The 19,598-nt window shown below is 51.3% G+C and overlaps 1 protein-coding gene across 1 annotated transcript in view; it reads right to left on the minus strand.

The window, feature by feature from the left end:
• Window positions 1-7: 7 nt before the first annotated feature.
• The window catches only part of LOC149851713 (scavenger receptor cysteine-rich domain-containing protein SCART1-like), a gene marked incomplete at both ends in the record, with an annotated part of 31,186 nt that continues 11,595 nt past the window's right edge, over window positions 8-19,598 (minus strand). The window contains 9 exons of the mRNA XM_090030458.1: window positions 8-91; window positions 714-797; window positions 1,535-1,630; window positions 2,604-2,741; window positions 3,890-3,925; window positions 8,770-9,084; window positions 11,027-11,344; window positions 12,775-13,080; window positions 13,595-13,909. Coding sequence (XP_089886584.1) covers window positions 8-91; window positions 714-797; window positions 1,535-1,630; window positions 2,604-2,741; window positions 3,890-3,925; window positions 8,770-9,084; window positions 11,027-11,344; window positions 12,775-13,080; window positions 13,595-13,909 — 1,692 coding nt within the window. The remainder of the gene's footprint in view (window positions 92-713; window positions 798-1,534; window positions 1,631-2,603; window positions 2,742-3,889; window positions 3,926-8,769; window positions 9,085-11,026; window positions 11,345-12,774; window positions 13,081-13,594; window positions 13,910-19,598) is intronic.

Genomic DNA, 19,598 nt, shown 5'->3' on the forward strand with positions numbered 1-19,598 from the left:
CCTTTACCGTCTGGAGGCACGGGGCTGTCACTCCGTTCAGGCTCCTCCACGCTGTCGTAATCCTGCTGGAAATCGCCAGGGGAAGTTTCCTCTGCAAGAACAAACACCGCCCTCAGCTTCCCTTGGACTTCTCCATTTCTCCAGAGTGCTCCGAGTTCCCAGGAAACCCTGCTGCCCTGGACCTACGGCTCTTGGCTGTGGAGTGCAAGGATCCTCTCCGAGTGCTCCAGGTGAAAAGGGAAAAGTCATGGGCAATGGTAAAAGAGGACTTAGTCCAGCTTCAGTTCTTGCTTAATAATTAAGGATACCGCCCTGCCCAAGTGCATCCCATCCTGTTGGGACCACGTGTTTTATTTGCCAGGATCTGCGCAAGATCTCATGCAGACTGGAATGTAACTTGGGCTCTGTGCTCATGGCAGGGGACAAAAATTTTGGCCATTAATGTGGATTTGCTCAGTGATAGACTTCTCAATGCTGAGCACATTATTCCTTGGGCAGTTCCCTTCCCGTTACTCATACACAAGGAGTGTCTGGATCTGACTACCTATTCCCATCAAGAAGTTCTCACAGAAAACTTTGAATGCTTTGTTAAATATGAACCAGTCCCACTGCTTCACATTTGTACTGGACCATGACATAGAAGACATCCCCAGGAAACCGATTCTTCCCCTAGCTCTGGGGCACCATCTCTAGGCTCTTCTTTACCCCATTACCTTGCGCTGATCCAGGACCATGTCCATCCTCGCTGTCCCCAGTGTAATACTGCAGCTTCATCACAGAGTCTTCTGAGTAGGAGACTGGAGGGTGAGAGACAGTTTGTTATCCGCCTGGGGAGGAGGGAGCCCGCAGAGCAGAGCAGTGGCTTCGGTGGGAAAAGGAGTCAGATGCCCCATGACCCGATGCTCCTAGAGTTGACCTTTCCTGACCGTACAGAGGTCTGCTCCCAGGCTGCAGCGTGGGCAGGGGAGAGGAACACTGCCTAGAGCTGGGACAAGTGGAGCGTGTGCTGACAGGAAACTCATTTCCAGCGCTCCTGTAACAGGTTGTTCTCACCCCAGGCCCAGCACCCACAGCCTTCCAGGGCTCACAGGACTGCAGAGATTTGGGTCAGCATGGGAAGTGCCTCAGGGCTTTGTTATGCATTAGTGTTAGGTGGCTCAGGGAGCTCTTAACCCTCAGACTGTCTACACATTAAAACATTATTTATTTTTAAATTCTTCTTTTTCCTTCTTGTTCTCCTTTTAGCAGCTTTAGTGGCTGGCTGAGTTCATTTCACTGTCCAGCCCCAAGCCACCATTCCCATCCAGTGCCTCTCTACCTGCCTTTTCACTCCCTGTCATTGAACACTCCCACTTCTAGGCTCACACTCCTGCCAACATGAACCTGATCTCTCCAACCCAGTTCTGCAAGTTTTTTAACTCAAAAGTTTAACTACTAACTACACTGACACTGATCAACTTTTGAGAAACTTAAAGTATAATGTGTACCCAAACCCTACAATACTTGCTGCGTGTTGGCAATGGGGCACACAGACCTGAGCGACCGAACATCTCGAGCTTCTCCCTCATCAGGTTATAATCAATCTCTTCATACACAGCATCAGTTAAGGGGCCCGAGTATCTCCCAGAGGCTGAAAACAAATGGCAGGTTTTACACAGGGTCATGGAAACAGGAAATGTTAAGACAGAAAATGTTAAGGGGTCCTCCAGCCTTTCCCTTTGGAGCTCAGCTCAGCCCTACAGCACACTTCTACGGCCTTGTCCAATGTAAAGAAAAATATCCAATGTGGCACTGACCAAGCCTATTCAACAGCTTCCCTCTGGAAACCATTACATGGGCTACTCCCCTGTTACAAAATCTTGTCATATACTCAGCCTAAATCTTTCCTATTTACAGCTATCATAAGACTCTGACCATTCCCCAATTTCACGTAGTGGAAAACTAAATATATTCACACATCCACCCGCACACCCAGCGGCACACATGCACCCACCTGCAAAATGCAAACATTGACACTTGGTTCTACTGAAAGTTATAAACTAGAGGTTGCAATAAGGGGGGAATTACAACCCTCATTCTGCCAAATACAAGAATTTTTTTCCCCACCTTCCCTTTTCTACCGTGTTTTTCTCTGCTCCTTTCTCTTTTTTTGCCAGCTGATTTCCTAATAGTTCTTTTCCTCATAGTATCCATCCCACTGATCTCTCTCTCTCCATGAACTCTTCCACAAGTGGAGTTTCTAGCAGTTTTCCAAATAGAAACCCAACATTATATTTTTTGCCCATATGTCCCATCTCTTGAATCTCCTGTGAAACCTTCCTTTGTCTCGCCCAGTCTTGTGAGCTTCCCCAGTTCAGCTTGGTTTCCATATTTCCCAGGAGCCCTGCACATCTGTATTGCATGGTCACCGATGGTAGGATTAATTTCACAAGCATGCTGGATCTCCCTCTCACTGCCCTTCCAGCACCCTCCCCTCCTCAGCTGTACCGCCTGTTACCTTCCAGGCCTAGGTTGCATCACAGCTCTGCCAGTGGCCCTCCCCTCACCTGAAGCTCCCCCGCTGTTGCAGAGGCTTCTTTCCATGGTGAGACTAATGGACTCACCTCTGCGCAGTGCCCTGGTGCTTCGCACCTGTCCCCCCAGCACGATCAGGACCAGGCAGAGAAGGGCCCCCAGGACAATGCAGATGACCACGGGCACCATGTCTCTCCCCGCTGTCGGAGATGGGCGCTGAGGTGGTTCTGGAAGAAAAGGAACATGCAACAGGCAGAGGCCTCTGTGAGAAACAGGAGGGCATAGGGGAGAGATGCAGCCTCTAATTTAACCACCCATGGCATCAAGTTCAGTGCTGAAACATAGGCAGTTTGTCATGGGGGCAGCTGTGCTAGGAGCCACTGGACAGGAATGGCTCCTGCTCAGCACCCACTGCAGCTCCCACCCCAGGTAACAATTTTGGTGGACCCCTCACTCCAGGAGGTGGAGCTCATTCTTGCAGGGTAGAAACAGATGTTGTCTTTGTGCTCCCAGAAAAATGTTTATAGCAGTGCAGAGGTCAAGCCAACAGATGTCCATAGCCCTTGCTGCACCACAAAGACCCCCAAATTGTAGCCACAGCATCACTGAGCAGAGCTTCATGGTGGCAGAAATCTTTTTGGTTTATGGTGGGAAAGCGTGTGCAGTTTCCCAGTGTGGGGGGTGCCCAGGGCAGGCACTCCAGAGGCTTCAGTGGCTTGATCCTCTTTACCCCAGTAGTTCCTGTTTCAGGGGGCACAGCATCAGGGCCCTGAAGCTTGGTGTACACCTCCCGGGCGTCCCCCCTTGGAGTCTCTGGTCACCCACAGATGCTCCGTTGAAGTGCAAGAGCTGAGACCCACAAGCAGCCGATTGGCAGGCTCAGGCACTGGAGCACACCAGAGTTGACTTTCACCACTTAAAAAGATGCACCTTGAGATCCCTGGAGTGTGTCACCATAAGCGGAGGAAGCCCATGCTCTGTGCTTAGCCACATGCCCAGGGAATCCCTGAGGCACGTCTCTAAGCAAGGAAAGCCGTGGTTACCCACTTACAGAGATGAAACCCAGAGGCTGTCTGTGGTACGTATCTGCAAGTGGGAAACCCTGGTTTTCCCCACTGAGAAATACATGCCCCGGGGAATCTCTAAGGCACTTCTGTGTCCAAAGGGAACGTGTTGCCCCTGCCCTGTGCAGGGCAACAGGTGACATGCATTTCACACAATGAAGTAGATCAGCTGTGTTGGGACATATCCCATCACATGAAATCTGCTTTTTGTTGTGACTTCTGTTTATAGCCTCAGGATGGAGTTTACAGCTCATCACCCGGGGACCCCAGCACCAGTGAAATGTAACCCCAGTGACAGCAAGGCATCTTACCTGTTCTCTCTGGGGATGCAGTAGCCTCGGTGTTATCTGCAAGGAAAGGAAGAAGGAGAGGGGCAGTCTGGAGGAGGGGGAGATGGCAGGTTTGTTACCAGGAGAACGCCCCTGTGAGAGTCTTGGTGGGAATCTCGGAGGTGGAGACCTGGTGACCAAGAGGGGACGTGGGGCCTAGTGGGCATCACTGCCTCATTTCTGGATTTGTTGTCAGCAGACAGGGAGCAGGTGGGCAGGGTTTTCTTTTCAAAAGCCCTCTCAGGAGCACTGGGCAGGTCCTGTAGATGTAGCCTCTGTGCCGGCACACCTCACCTGCACGTCACTTCTACCTCGCGTCTCCTGCTGGGAAAACTGAGAGCAAACCAGCGAGGCCTGCTCCAGGGTGGGGCAGGTTTGATTTAAGGAGAGCAGCCATTTTGAAGCATAGGGATGCTGAATACAGGTGATGTGGAGGCTGCTGGAGTGTGTTAATTAGCATGCTGCATTAGACTCAATGAATAAAGTGTGCTTCAAGATGTGCTAATTAACACACGCCAGAGCAGGAGTAGGGCCTGCGTGTAGGTGCCCAGACACTTTTAGCTTAAGTGTCCCAGAGGATAATGGCTTCAAAGCCACAAATCTTGGGTTTTCCAGGTCTACCAAGAAGACAGAGCATCTGTCTAAAAGGAGGGAAACAAATGTACGAGTATCCCTGAGCTGACACAGAGTGGACGCAGAACAAGATCAAGAACCAAATGTTGGAAACAGCCAAACAACATCTACGCTCATAGTTAAGAGGACCCCAAGATGCTAGGTTACATCCTACTACTTACTAACGCCATTGGCACACAATAAACACCCAGCCTGTGCACAAGTGCACTCTGTCAAGGACAAGGTGAGGTCAGTGGAGACACTGGTGGTGAGCAAGTTATATCATATGTTGCTTAAAGCTGCCCCATGCCTCTCTACCCAAGCACTGGGTTGGAAGAATGACGGGGCAGGGTTATATCATATGTTCTGTTTAAAGCTGTCATTGTGGCAGATTTCATGCATCTATCTCTATTATGAAAACCTGGGCCCACAAAATCCCAGCCATGAATTTAAATGTGGTTTAACATATGGTGGGTGTGCAACTGGTTCACTGCAGTTCAATGCCAGCTGTGTTGTCCCCTCAGTTCATGGCAGAATGGTTTTCATTCTTTTTCGCACAGTTAAGCGGTGCCAAATCTCCACTCTCCCTGAGCATCGTGCTTTCCTTCCACAACACGGAGCTTCTCCTTGTCTGGGAAAAGCAGAAACTACCTTACTTGGGAGCTGGGTAAGGCCTTAGGGCAGAAGGAGGAGAGTCAGAAAAGGGCAGAGGTACCTGTGCAGCTTGTGGAGTTTGGACACTCAGCAAACTGTGTTGGAGCTGTTTTCTCTTTGCTTCCTAGGTTAAAAAAACATACATGCTGTGAATGGGCGGGTTAGGTGTACATTATGAGGGAGAGTAGAAGTTATCCATACTGTCAATTATTATATTACCCAAATTTAAATGTGTTTAACATATGGTGGGTGTGCAACCTTCCTGCAGTTCAATGCCAGCTGTGTTGCTCCATGGCAGTGGTTACACTTCCTTTCAGTTGAGACACCCTCTACAGTGTTGGTGAATTGAGTGGCTCCTTATATCAAAAGCTCGTTTAGTTACTACAGTGCAAACCTCCTTGTGGAGGGGCTATGCAATGCATCCGATGCACCAGTTGGTCAGGGACATGCCCACGCCTGCACTTACCTTCTCACACCTGCTTATCTCTTCAAATGTCACAGCACCCTCCCAGGCTCTTGTGGCAGCTCAGGGTGCCCCAGATCCCTGGTGGAGAAACCCTGATTTATGGACACCTGAGGCACTGTACTTCAGCCTGTGGCTGGTAACTGCAATCCCTTACAAAGAGATTTGAATGTAAAGATTTTTACTTCAGAACCAACCACATGGACAGCCTATAGACCAAAATGATGTCCTTTGATTTGGCCTGAAAAATAGACTTCAGATCTCACACCAACTTTGACATGTACACCCCTTATACGTGCATGTGTGTGTGTACACACAGAGGTGTTCATATAAACAGAGATGGGAAAGTCATGTGTAATAGCCACACAGATGCACAAAGGCCTGTGTGAATGAAAGAATGAGAAACTTTTCTGTCGCTTTGGGGAATATAGAACTGTCTATACTGAAAAGGAATTATTTCTATCATACAACTTCAGTGGATCAAACATAAAATGCAGGCGTGTGTACATACATGTACAAGTACACCTATGTGTGCTTTCATACATGTTTCTGGGCCAGGCATTTCATCATTACCAGTACACTTGATATGGGTCTCTTCTCCCCGATTAGCACATGACAGGGGGCTCCATGGCTTCGATGGACACTGCCAAAGGGAGTTGTGATGCTCAAGGCACCGAACATGATCCAACCATGTGTGGCCAGAACCTGCTCCATATGTAAAGTCTTCAGCAATGTCGCCTTCATCTCCACAGCCCAGCTGTTTGCATACAATTGTCGCAGTGACTGAAGTCATCTGATTGGAGCAAATGCTTCCCCATGATCCATTGTAGAAAATCTCCAATCGCCCAGCACAGTCACTGCCGTTCACCAGCCTCAGATCCATGAATTCTGGAAGGAAATGCACAAGAAGGAGGTCCAGCTGTCGGATTTGATACAAACGGGAGTGAACCCCAGAGAGCACTGACAGTCCTGGGCACTGCTGCAGATAAGTACTGCACACAGTAACTCCAAGGATCAGTGACTCTTTTAGGCACAGCTGGGCAATTAGAAATACAAGGGTCACTTATGGAAAGTCATCATTTCTCAACATATAGAAGCAGAAATAGCAGCACTAGCTGTCTGTGATGGTGTGGATGGGCTAGCCCCTGTGGAGGAAGAGATTAAAGAGGTTTGCTGGGCTGGGTAGGCCCTACCCTGCAGCCAATCCAGGCCTGCAGGAGTGATTTAAAAGAAAGCCAGTCTCATAGAGGGGATGACTCTATTCTGATGTGCCCTGGCTCCTGGTCAGATGTTCTCCGACACACAAGCTAGGCACATTCCCAGGTCAGTGCCATTTCTAACAGTAGGGATGGCCAATGTTTTCTCCCACACCCTGTGGCAGAAAGCCACCTTGGTTTCTCCCCAGATTCTCTGCCCTGTGACAATGAGATTAAAATAGGCCCATCACAGAGGATTCACACCTCAGCCTGCCTCTTTAGGTAACTTGAGCTGGCTGCATTCCTGAGGGGGGGGAAAACCTGCTCCCTCTGCCTGCGTGACTGGCATCAGCCACCTGGGTGAGGGGCATCTACCTGGTGGGCTGGAGTCTGCCCGGTAACTGGTGATGTATTTCAAATTGGTTGGTGGACAGACAACCGGAGATGGCCTCCACTGGGCCAGGTGAATGAGGTCACAGGGGCTATATAAGTTCGGAGTTAGCCCAGGAGGAGGGGGCAGCAGCCATGCGGGGGACACAGAGGAGCATGACCATCTAAAATTGGCTCTCTCCCCCAAACTCATGAGCTAGAAACCGCCTGCCTCCAAAGGGGAAACTTCACCAGCCTCTGGAAGATGCTTGTCAATAAGCTACTCAAGATCTGATTAGATATCTAGCTGGCAGTAACTCAGATGCGTGATCAAAAGGCTACCTCAGCCAGGCTGTTTGCTCTTTACGATTTCTAGGATATTGCTCAATCTTGTACCCTATTTTCACCCTACCCCTGTAACCAATAAAGTCTTCCTTTGTGACCGGTGTGGGAGACTTATTGAGGGGTGGGTCTAAATTATGCCTAAGAGACCCCTTATGTCTGCGGACTAAGGGAGATTTAATTTTTGTCCCCTTGACTTCGGGAAGTGCCCCAAGTGCCTGTACTGGGTGGAGTACCTGTAAGACTTTAGGCCTGTGTTTCCCCAAGGACACAGGGCCGAGAGTGAGTCCATTCTTGGGGTGGGGGCAGCTACGTTACCCCCAGGCTAGCAAGTGTGCTCCAGGAAGGGGGTCGGCCGGACATAAGGCGCCCCTAGAGAGGCATTCGGAGCCTGGCAGGTGGTCGGGCAAGGGAGGTGGGTGGCACAATGCAGGAGCACCCCCACCTGGCCCGCCACACACCCCTATCTTGGAAGTAATGAGTAACACCATTATGATGAGGTCTGACAGGCCTGTGCACTCAGATGTATATGTGCTGCAGAGAATAGCTCCAAGGATCAGTGAGTCTTTTGAGGCAGTGCCAGGCAATTAGAAATACAAGGTTCACCTGTGGAAAGTGGCCATTTCCTAACATTTACATGTGATACTGCTCTTTCTAACACTAGAGAAGGCCAATGATTTCTCCCAGACCTGCCCGTAAGAACAGATGAGTAACACTATTGTGCATTTTTATACAGGCTCCAGGGTGGGCCTAGGGCGCTTTAATTAAAGCCCATCTTAGGAGCCAGTCTAATTAAAATGTCCACAGCATCTCATGTGTCAGCGTCCCTGCATTTGAAAATGGTAGCAGGGGTGTTTTAACTAAAGCTACTTCAACGAGCGTTAGTTAAATTGCTCTTGCTGCCATTTTGAAGAACAGGGACACGGAGACATGAGATGTGGAGGCTGCTGGAGGCAGGCTAATTAGCACATATCAGCAGACTTAATTCACCGAGTCTGCTCCAATGTGCTAGAATTACAGCGCATTATAGCAGCCTCCATGCATGTCTACAGGCACCCATGATGACTATGTATGTAGTTAAGTGACCCTGGTATGAAAGGAGGAAGAAGAGAGTCTGAGACAGCCATGGAGAGGGTCCCTAGCATCCTTAGCTCTCTCCTCCAATATTAGTCTCCCTCTCTTACATCCTTGGTACCCAGTTTCAAAAGAGCAGTCACAGAGCAAACCTGAGCAGAGCACTCCTGCATCCTCCTTGTGTCTGCAGTCGTGCTGCCCCCAGCCCCTGGAAGGGCACTCCCAGAGCTCGGATTCATTCCCAGAGCAGGTCACCTCATCCAGCCAGATCTGTCCTGAGCCTTCCCCGTAACGAGCGGAGGCAGCTGCCTCGATGGCGTGTCCACATCCCAGCTGTTTGCACACAACACTGGAGTCTGTTTGGTCCCAGGAATCATCACAGACAGTCCCCCAGGTGCCCTGGTAGTAAATCTCCACTCTCCCAGCGCAGCGACCTGCCCCATTCACCAGTCTGATCTGCCTGCTTCCTGCAAGGAGAAATCCTAGCCTTTAATGGGTAAAGGTGAAGCAAAGTGAGAAGTTTATCTTCAAATCAGTGTTGATGCTGCATGGACTGAAACACTAATGCTTTGGGAATCACAGAGAAGACAAGAGATGTGTAGATTAAGGGAATGAAGGAGCCTCTTGAAGAGTCACTGATTTCCACCATGTAAGAAAAGGACCTACTCCTGAATGTCTTATTCAGCACAACAATTCAGCTCACCAGTGGGTAAGATTTAGTGACAGCAGTGAGGGTCTCCTGAGCATGCCCTTCCTTGCAAACAGGTTTTAAATCAGAATTGTCAACATTGTCTGGGGAGATGACTATCAGTTAGGACAATTACCACAAAAGCCACAGGCTTTGTTTCTACTGATGGAAAATAATTGAGGAAACAGAGTGCTGGAGAAAACAGCTCTGGCAGCCTTTTGTCTTACTGGGCCAGGGGGCCTGAGTGGGGCTGTCACTGCAGGAGGAGAGAAGGCTGCAAGTAGCCTTAGCTGGGAAAGCAGGTCGCCCTTAGGCTCAGGAAGGGAACAGCTGGAGAGGCTGCAGTGGTCAGGGCTTAGGGGGCACAACTAGCCAATGCCCGAGAGCAGGCAGGCAGTGGGGACCTGTAAGCATCCAGTAAGAGATCCCAAGCAGGAAGGCTGCAGGGAGTGCTGGCTGGACTGGGAAGCTGCTTTGAGGTACCGGTAAGGCACTCTTGCTGGGGCAGGATACAGCCCAGGTTACTGGAAGGCTCTTTCATATAGCCAGCAAATTATGGTTTATTTTGGGACCCATCACAGGGTTTGTTTTGTGGGATAAGCAGGGGGCTTGCTTTTTGTGGTAGTTAAAGCACGGGTTTGGATTTGGGACTACAGGGGTGGTTTTGGAGGTCCCATTAGTGCCCGAGGGGCATGTGTGGCTGCCTTGAGTGCTGTCAGGGGCCAGGATCGAGGCACTGATGAGGCCAGAGGGCCAGGAGCTCTGGCAGGCTGGAGGCAGGAGCCACAGAGCCCAACATTGCCCTGGCTGTCCCTGCATCCCAAGGCACACTGAGCCTCCACGGCTGGTGGGGGCACAGGGTGCCCAGTACAGGACCTCCAGGTGCTTCATCAGTGAATGCAGTGCTGAGCCATGTGGAGAAAGGGGAGCACCAGCCCAGGGTGCCTCGAGGCACACAGCCATAGAGCGGCTGGCTGGGGTGCAGGTGCCTCAGTGCACGGGCTCCAACAGCTTGTGGAGAGGGGAAGCAGGGAGCCCTGGAGCTGCCTGCTCCCATCTCCATGTGCCGCTCCCTGGCTGGCTGGGGCACAGGCTGCCTCAGCGTGCAAACTGCCTTCCGGCTAGCCCCCATGCCGAGGCACATGGTGTGTCCTGCTGCAAAGCGCAGGGGCAGGGCATGCACTATGGCACAATGTACTGGCACAAATTTGTGCTGCTACTATTTGTACTGCTGAAAACATGCTCTTGCATGTGCCGACGTGACCCTCGTGTCCAAAAGGTGGCCTTATTGCGGGATGAGTTTAACTGACCTGAGAAAGCAGCATGTGTTAGTGAGAGCCCTGACTCCTCTAGGGGCTTTGCCAGTACGACTATTTGGGCAGAAGCTATGGAGTGCAAAATACTGTTATTTTTTCTGCTATATAATACCTACATGTCAACTATGAGGGGGTTTCAGAAACTAATGGCTAAATGTGTACTCATGTTGTAAATCTGTGACAAAGCAGGGAACTACAGAGCAGCACACAAAATAATTGTATCTCAAAATTGCTGTTAGTTTCTGAAACACCTTTGTATCATTATGGCAGGGTCTGGAGCTGGGATCCATACCTATTTGCATTAGGATGACTTCACAGCACAAGGGGGGGCAGCACAGGCTCTGGGATGGCCACATTTCTACTGCCCAGGGAAGAGAGGTTTGTAGGATTTTAAGGAGAAGTCACCTGAACAAACGACACCAACATCCTCAGCGATTCCTGCCTGCTCTGTCTCAGACAGGCTCGTGTTGCAGCGTGTCAGGTGAGACTCATTTCCCGTGCACTGCACACGTCTCAGCCCAACAAGGCCTGTCCCTCGTTCAGACTTCACGGGGTTATAGGCTCTCTCTGCGTCTCCACACTGGAGCTGCCTGCACACCACGTTGGCGTCATTTATGTCCCACTCATCATCCAGGACTCTGCGCCACGCACCGCCGAGGGAAATCTCGACTCGCCCATCGCACCGGCTCTCGCCATTCAGCAGTCTGAGGGATTCAGAGTCACCTGGGCCCAGGAGAGATGGGAAATGCACTGATTATCCCACGATATATTATGTACCATGCTAGACTCAGGGAAGTACAGTCAGGGTGCCTCTACACGAGCAGGGAGGCTGCTCTGACACACTGTAATTACAGCACATCCGAGCAGATTTGATTAATTGAGTCTGCCGGAGTACTCTGTCATGCAGAGTAGAGCTGTTCTAGGAGGAGACACTGACTGCCCAGGCCACAGATTAAAGCACTCTCTGGGAAAGGGAAGACCCTAGTCCAGTGCATGCAGCGCTGAGACTTCAGCTGGGGTCTCCACCCCAGTTAGGAGGCTCTCTCCAGAGCCCAGTGGATGTTACTGGGGTTCTCAGATGCTTTTTCTACAAGACATGTAAACAGCTCAGAGCTGGTGCTGATCAGGAATGAAAGGAAATCCTGAAATCTTGTTTCACTTGTGTCACAACTGCCCTGGGTGCCTGCTCCTGCAAGGGGTGCACCAGGACGGGGCATGCAACAGTCCAGCAACTAGTGCAGGAATGGGCAAAATGGCAGATCTGGTCAGCAACTGGCCTCCATTTCCCAGCACCCCCTGCCTGCGTGGCTGTGGCAGGTTTCTATCCATTCCCCAGCAGCGTCTGCCCTGTGATAGTGCGGGGCCAGGGTTTCCATAGAGATCGGCTCCAGCAGCACAGCAGGGTGCGGGGATGCTGCAGGACTGGGCTGGGATCTTGCAGTGGTGACAGCGTGGTCTGGAGCTGGGGCAGAGCCGCAAGCTGTAGCCTGCATGCTCCAGGCAGGGGCACGCGGGCAGCACATCGTGGCTCTGCCCTGCATCCTTGCAGCGGTGACAGCCTGGTCCAGAGCCGGGGTGGAGCATGCAGGCTGCCGACTGCACTGCTGCCCTGGCTCCAACCATGCTGCCACCCCTGCAAGATCCCAGTCTGGTCCTGGAGCAGCTCCCTGCCCCTCCCCCTGCCCTGCCAGCACTGCTGGGGGTGGTCTCTATGGAAACCCTGGCCCTGTGCTATCACAGTGGGGCTGCTGCTGGGGTCTCCATGGAAACCTGCCACAGCCACGCAGGCAGGGGCTGCTGGGAAATGGAGTCCACTGGCAGCCAGATCCAGCCCATGGCTGGGACTTTTCCTGCCCTTGACCTAAAGTGACCTTGAGGACGGAGCAACCTGCTGTGCAAAGTGAGAGGCAAGCGCTCCTGTTCATCTTGTTCAGTCTTAGTCTCCTTCACGGGGAATTGGGCTCCAAGCAGCAGGGAAAGTTGCTGAGGATCCTTCTGAGGATTTAGGCGTTTCCCAATAATAACTATAATCTAACTAAATAATCCTGCCGTTTTGGTCTACTTCATCCTTCCCTGGTAGAGCCCTGATGTTCCCCCGAGGACCCCACCACGAGGAGTAGGTGTGACTAACTCTGTATTGCTCCTGCACTCACCCGAGCAAATCACGCCCGCATCACTGTCCTGTGAGCACTGAGAGGCCCCCAGCCTGGTAACAGGGCAGTGCTGCAGATGGGGCTCAGTCCCATTACAGTGAAATGTGTCTTCCCAGACAGTGCCAGTTCCCTTCCCAAAATGCCCTCCTCGTGGAGCAGACACAGCGACGCCGCAGTCGAGCTGATGACAGAGGACGTTGGCATCGGATAAATCCCAGCGCGAGTCGCAGAGGGTGCCCCAGACACCGAGCACCTGGACCTCCACTCTCCCCGAGCACCGTGTGCTGCCGTTCACCAGCCTGAACCCTGGGGGGAAGGGAGAGGGTGGGTAAGAGAGGAGATGAATAGCCCACGTGCCCGTCTACACCAAGTATGTAGAGAAGGGAAAGGGAAGCTGATTCCTTCCTCCTTGTCCTGGATGTTTTTGGTTTACCAGAAGCTGATCCCAGTCATTATTCCCTATGCAGTTAGGATGTGGACAAGGGACCCATGTAGCACCCTCAAAAATAAGGTGTATTTTTATAATACTTCAGCAGCTGCGAAGTACCTCCCCATGAGTCAGGACATACCCTGTGGTATTTTGAAGCCTAATCAGGGACAAGAGCACAGTGACCAAGATATGAACTATCACTGGTTATCCTTTATCATCAGGCAACCATGTGCAAACCAGCAATTTCTGTGGAGCTGCTGACATGCAGTGACCCCCACCCCCACCTTGGTTTTCCTGCAAGGCAGCTGGTTGATTTTATAGCTTTTTTGTGATACATCCTCATCTAGAGCACACATCCATAGTAGTTTAGACATTATATTGAATACTTACTAGAGCATATGACACCAACATCATTTCCATGTGTACATGATTGATCTACGTATGGCGTTTTGGGGCAGTACACAAGGTGAGACTCATTCCCCACACACTGGAACTCTTCAGTCCAAACGGGCCCTTGTCCTTCTCCGAAGCGAGCTCCTCCTGGGGTGGATACAGCTGTCCCGCACTGCAACTGACTGCAGACAACACTGGCAGCCTGGAGATCAAAGTGGGAATCACAGATGCTTTCCCAGGTGTCTCCGTGTTTCATCTCCACACGTCCTACACAGGTCCCAGGCCCTCCGACCAGACGGGCTTCAACATGACCTAGAACATGAACAAAGGCAGGAGTTTTCAAAGTGCTAGTTTAGACCTGGACACCCCTCCCTGAGAGGTCTTTTATTAAGAGCCCGTTGTCGGGGATGCTGCTGAGGCAGAGCAGTGCGGGCCCGGTGCTGGCAGGGGTCCGAGCAGGCCGGCCAGCCTGAGCCGAGGACCACAGCAGCCACACCTGCAGCAAACCGCAGCTCATAAAAGCTGCCCCAAGGTAGGAGCGACAGGCATATGGATTGGCTGCTGGAGCACCAGCTACCCATGTAGCACCAGCCTGGGCCCTGGGTCTGCAGGCCAGGCAGCAGTTTTGCTGGGGCAAGCCTCCTGGTGCCTAACTGCTTTGACCCTCTGCCTGGCACTGCCCACCCTGTTTTGTCATGATTTACCCGAAGAACTCAGTTGTGCCCTTTTTCTGTAGTCTCCCTGACTAAGGGAGGCCAAATAGGGACTTGATGGGCTGTGCCCACATGTTTTAAAGGTGCACAGATAGGCCTGGTTTCTAACCCTGTTTTTCAGCTTATTTCTGGACTTCAGCTTTGCATTTCCCTGCGGTTCTGTTTCCTAGCTCCTGACCCTGGTTTAACTCTGCTTTTGAACTTTGCCCTGTGGATTGCTGCCCAGATTTGTATCTTGCATTTGACCCCAGCAGGATCCTAACCCTGGACTGTGTCATGGACTCTGTTTCTGGATCTTTCTCTGGCTTTGGTATATGCTTCCTACTCTTTGATGCAGCTCTAGGCCCTATTTGCCCTTGGTGGCCTAAACAATAGCCAGCTATGTCCTGGTCCATTATACGATCTTGGTTCACAGTGAAGTGACTGGAGCAATTAGAAATAACACTGCCCTTTGAAAAAAAGAAAGGGACTAGGTAGCAATCTATATAAATGAGAAGATCTGAGGCATAGAAAGCTGATAAGGATACATGGGTGTAATCCAGGTTGTTTTGGCAGGGGCTGGGGGTACAGAGGGGACTTGTGCCAGAATTGGTCAAAGTCAAGACAGATGGGGGTCAAAAGCCTAAGACAGATTAAGCCAAGGGCTTAACCAGGTTCAGAAACCAAAAGACAGAGCTGGAGGTAGCATGTGCTGGGACAAACTTGGAGATGGGGGGAGCAGGCAGCATATGGCGGCTTGCTCCCCCATCTCTGCACCCTTACTCCAGTTTGTTGAAAAGGTAGATATGTTCTGTACTTCAGACAGATTTATAGGGTGGTGGGGCAGTGGAAGGGGTGATCTTTTAAAGGTGAAGGTATAGTAACCATTTCATTTGAAGCTGTAATGTTCCAGATATGCTTAGAATTGGTAATCTGTTTTGGAATAATGCATGCATTTAGTTTGGAGGTATCCTAAAAAGAAAAGAGAACTTTTTTCCTGAAGTTTTAGTTTTGGAATTTTCAATCCATCTGCATATGCCTGAGTGCCTTGATACCTTATTGACTGGTTTCAAGACTATTGGATTTACTTGGGTATTTGGGGGTTTCGTGTCACAGGGAGCGGGACGTGTCGAGGCGGATACATGTGCTTATTGTAAGGAAAAGGGACATTGGAAGAGGGAGTGCCCTCGGTTGAGGGAGAAGAGGGGGGAACACCCTAAGTCCCACCAAATGAGAGCTGAACTCTCCGGAGAGGAATCCAATTGATGGGGACCGGGATCCAAGGCCACCGCTCTGCGGGCAGAGTCCCGCAAGGATCCCATGGTAAAAATAAGGGTTGGTGGCAAAAATTATGAAGCATTAGTAGATACTGGGGCCACATTTTCAATGCTCCCCGAAAAACCCCCGCTTGGAGGGGAAAGTGGAAAGTATGTAACCATAGAAGGAATTGAGGGTAAGCAGAGTAAGCTACCCATGTGCGAACCCCTCCTCACCAAAATTGGCGATAACCTGCTTGAGCATGCCTTTGTTTATTCCCCTGCTTGCCTGGTTGCCCTGTTGGGGCAAGATCTCCTTACTAAACTCCAAGCTGAGATTTTTTCCGAGGAGACCAGATGGTGGTCCAGCTGCCGGTGAAACAAGGATCCAACTACCAGATGGCACTTTTGGGGGGCGAAAGCTCGGCAGTGGGAATTGAAAGTTTAGAAAAGTACATCCACAGGTATGGGCCGACGGAACCCCCGCAAGGGCCAAGTTCGTGACGCCGGTAAGAGTGCGCCTCAAAGAAGGGGAGAGGCCCATTCGCGTAAAACAATATGCCCTCAATAGACAGACTAGGATGGGACTGAAGCCCTTGATAGAGAAATTTAAAGAATATGGCTGGCTGGTGGAGGGTTCATCTCCGTTTAATACCCCCATACTCGGGGTACCCAAAGCTGATGGGACCTCGTATCGGCTGGTACAAGATCTACGGGCTGTAAACCAAAAGGTCCTAGCAGATCACCCAGTAGTCCCAAATCCTCACACCATCTTAACCCAAATCCCGCCAGATGCAAAAATCTTCTCAGTCCTTGATTTGAAAGATGCCTTCTTTTCCATTCCTCTCCACGAGGATAGCCAAAGGCTCTTTGCTTTTGAATGGGAAGATCCAGACACTCATCATAAGTCTCAACTTATGTGGACTGTTTTGCCTCAAGGATTTGTATCTGCCCCACACATTTTTGGCATTTCTCTCCAAAAAGACTTTAAGGAGTAGAAGCAAAATACACCCTGACCAGCAAAACCCCCCACTCCGATGGGGGGAAGACAGTGGGCTCACTACCCGGGACAAGCCTGGCAAATTGACTTTGCTGAACTCCCCAAGTCTGGATGACATCGATACCTCCTGGTGATGGTAGACCAATTAACAGGATGGATAGAAGCTTTCCCAACTCGGACAGCGACGGCATCAGTGGTGGCACGCACTTTGCTGAATGAAATCGTGCCCCGATACTCCCTTCCAGAATCCATAGAGTCCGATCGGGGGGGACACTTTGTTGGGAAAGTAACACAGGAGGTAGCTAAAGCTCTAGGAATTCGATGGAAGCTCCATACCCCCTGGAGACCTCAGAGTTCAGGCCAGGTGGAACGCATGAACAGAACCCTAAAAGCAATGCTGACAAAAATTTGTATAGAGACCCATCAAACCACCATAATCAAGAGCAGAAAACCATAATAAGAGGGTGCCACAGGTCCTGCCAGGATTGGAGGCCAGAGTTGGAGCCAGGTGTCAAAACCAGAGACCTAAGGAGGAAGCACACGGAGGGGCAGGAGCAAGATCTTTCTGCCAGTGCCTGGACAAGGAGACCGAGTTGGGCCTGGCTTTTAAGTGCTGGAGCAGGCGGGGCCTGTTGTCTGTGACTTCAGGGGACAGACTGCCCTGATTGCTTTACTCTGCCTCTCTGGGACCATGATGCTGCTCTAGGCTTGCTGCATGGGGTACCTGTTCAGGGGATACATGGCTCCGCCCCCTGATTGAAGCTGCCTGGGTCTGGAACTGCGCTCTGGCCTCATTACATAAAAACAAGGGAAATCCTTCCAGTGATACCATCCCAATCCCACATCAGGGCAAGTGAAAGGTCTCCCTGAACCTTGTGATTCTATGGGATTGTCTGGCTCCTTTCTGTGGACAATGACCTACCAGGGAGCATTAGGGCTAGTACTGCATCTGGCTGCCTTTGACTCCTGCAGCCTGAATGACTAGGCATCCATTACAGCACATCTGTAAAGTTGTAGTGAGGCGCTGGTCTGTCACGGTACCACCTCCATGCTACACGCAGATGCTAAAAAGTCAATAATAAGGATACAGAGATGGCAAAAGTGGTCTGTAAATAGTTTTCTGCTCTAGTTTAATGGAAGCAACATAATGCTTTCCTATCGTATGAGGGGAATAACCAACACTCTGATTGACCAGCAACGCAGCAGAATGTTAAACAACTTCTACAAGGGATAACAGATCTTAAGCAACAGGCTTGGAGATCCTCTATTGTAGTGTCCTAAGTGAAGTAGCTTCTGACATCTCTGGGCTTGCAATCCCAAAAACATTGCAGAAAGGTGGAAGAACCATTGCTGTGCTAGGGCATGTGTAGATGAAATGAGGGGCATGCATGCATGACACTTTTAAGTTGGCTAAATGCTTTTGCAGCATTTTAATGGTGTTAGTATTTGCACACCTCAGTGGTGTATTTCACCTTAATTTCAGCCGCTGTAGGAAATTCAGTGGTGTAATGCACCTGAAATGACTTGGGGTACAGTAAACTAAAACTCCTTCAAGGCGGATGGAAGATCCCACCTTTCTCCAGGGGATCGTTGGTCCTGGCATTTACGGGGCTGCCGTGCCACCAGCAGTCCCACCAGGCCTCCCTACCCTGGCAGGGTGCAGTTTTAGTGGTCATGCCCAGGACCTGGGGGCTCCTCCTTCCCCATAGGCCCAGTCCCATACCTCCAAGTTCGTCCTGGCAGGGGAATGAGCTCAGCAGGGACATGTCCTTCCCTTGCTGGCTGGTGATGCAGTTAGTACCCCCTCTAGCTGAAAGCGGGGCATTACTTGGCTTTTGAAAACCTCCAAAAAGGAAATTGGTGCAGACAGAGTGAGGAGGGTGGCACTCAGTCCATCTGCAGGTGGAGCTTGGGGAACCCCGGCAGTGGGACTTTCACCTTTAGGAACACCAGCTGCTCCACCAAAGTAGGATCCAAGCAGGTGCGGTGGGTGTCACAACATCCCCAGCAATGCTGGACACCCCCTCGCTTGGATCACTGGTCGGTGGACAGGACAGGTGTTGCTAGGGAACCATGGCCAGATCCTGCCACATCTGCCTGTGCTTTGCCCAGGAGGCCAAAGTGACACATTCAAGTGACTCCACATCCTCAGTGAGATAGATAGCCACCAGAGCCTCGGTGCTACTTGCCCGAGGCTGGGGTCTAGTACGTTTGCACCCCAGCATTCAAGCCATGCCCATGGCCCACATTGGCATTGGCTGGCGTGGAGGAGACTGGCTGGTGGTGGTGCTGGCACCGGTGCTGGGAGTGCTGGCACAGGAAAGTGGATCCCCCTCTTCCACACCCCCTCGCCTTTGCACTTTGGCCTCCCTGACTTCGTTCACCAGCACCTGTGACCAGTGATCAAGGGTTTGGGGGCTGCCAGTGCGCTTGCTCCCCTTCACCCTCTGGTCGCACATGCCCGCCATCACGTGGACTGTACTGGACCACAAGGGATCCAGCCATCTCCTGAAACCCTCCTTCAGCTGCCTCACCAGTGCCTGCACATCTGATGACAGTGGCCTGCCCCAGCCAGGAACATTGATCCCCTGCAACTTCTCCATTTGCTTCTCCTGTTCTCTCACTAGGGGCATCACCTGGCTGAGGAGGGCATCGCCAGTGCTAAGGGTCTTGGTGGCCTCGAGGAAGGGCTTGAGGACCACCAACATCTGGGAGATGGTACGCCACTCAGCTCTGTTCAGGGGGCCGTGGATCCCAGTCTCCCCAAGCAAGGCCATCGCATTGATGGTCTTCTGTTGCTCCACCAGCCTTTCGAGCATCAGGTATGTGGATTTCCACTGAGTCTCCACATCCTGTATGATTTTGTGCTGTGGGATGCTGAGCTCCGCCTGTTTCTCCCGCAGCATCTTGTTCCCCTTGATGCTGAGGTGGAAGTAGCCCGCCACCTTCCTGCATTTCGAAATCAGCTGGCTTGTAGCAGGAGTGGTGGCAGTGCCATCTTGCAAGTCTGTCCTGTCCCCCTGCAAGGCATTCCTCACTATGAGGTACAGCCT

The sequence above is a fragment of the Crocodylus siamensis genome, unplaced genomic scaffold, assembly GCF_052110815.1.
Source record: "Crocodylus siamensis isolate JL-2025a unplaced genomic scaffold, ASM5211081v1 HiC_scaffold_396, whole genome shotgun sequence".
Classification (NCBI taxonomy): domain Eukaryota; kingdom Metazoa; phylum Chordata; order Crocodylia; family Crocodylidae; genus Crocodylus; species Crocodylus siamensis.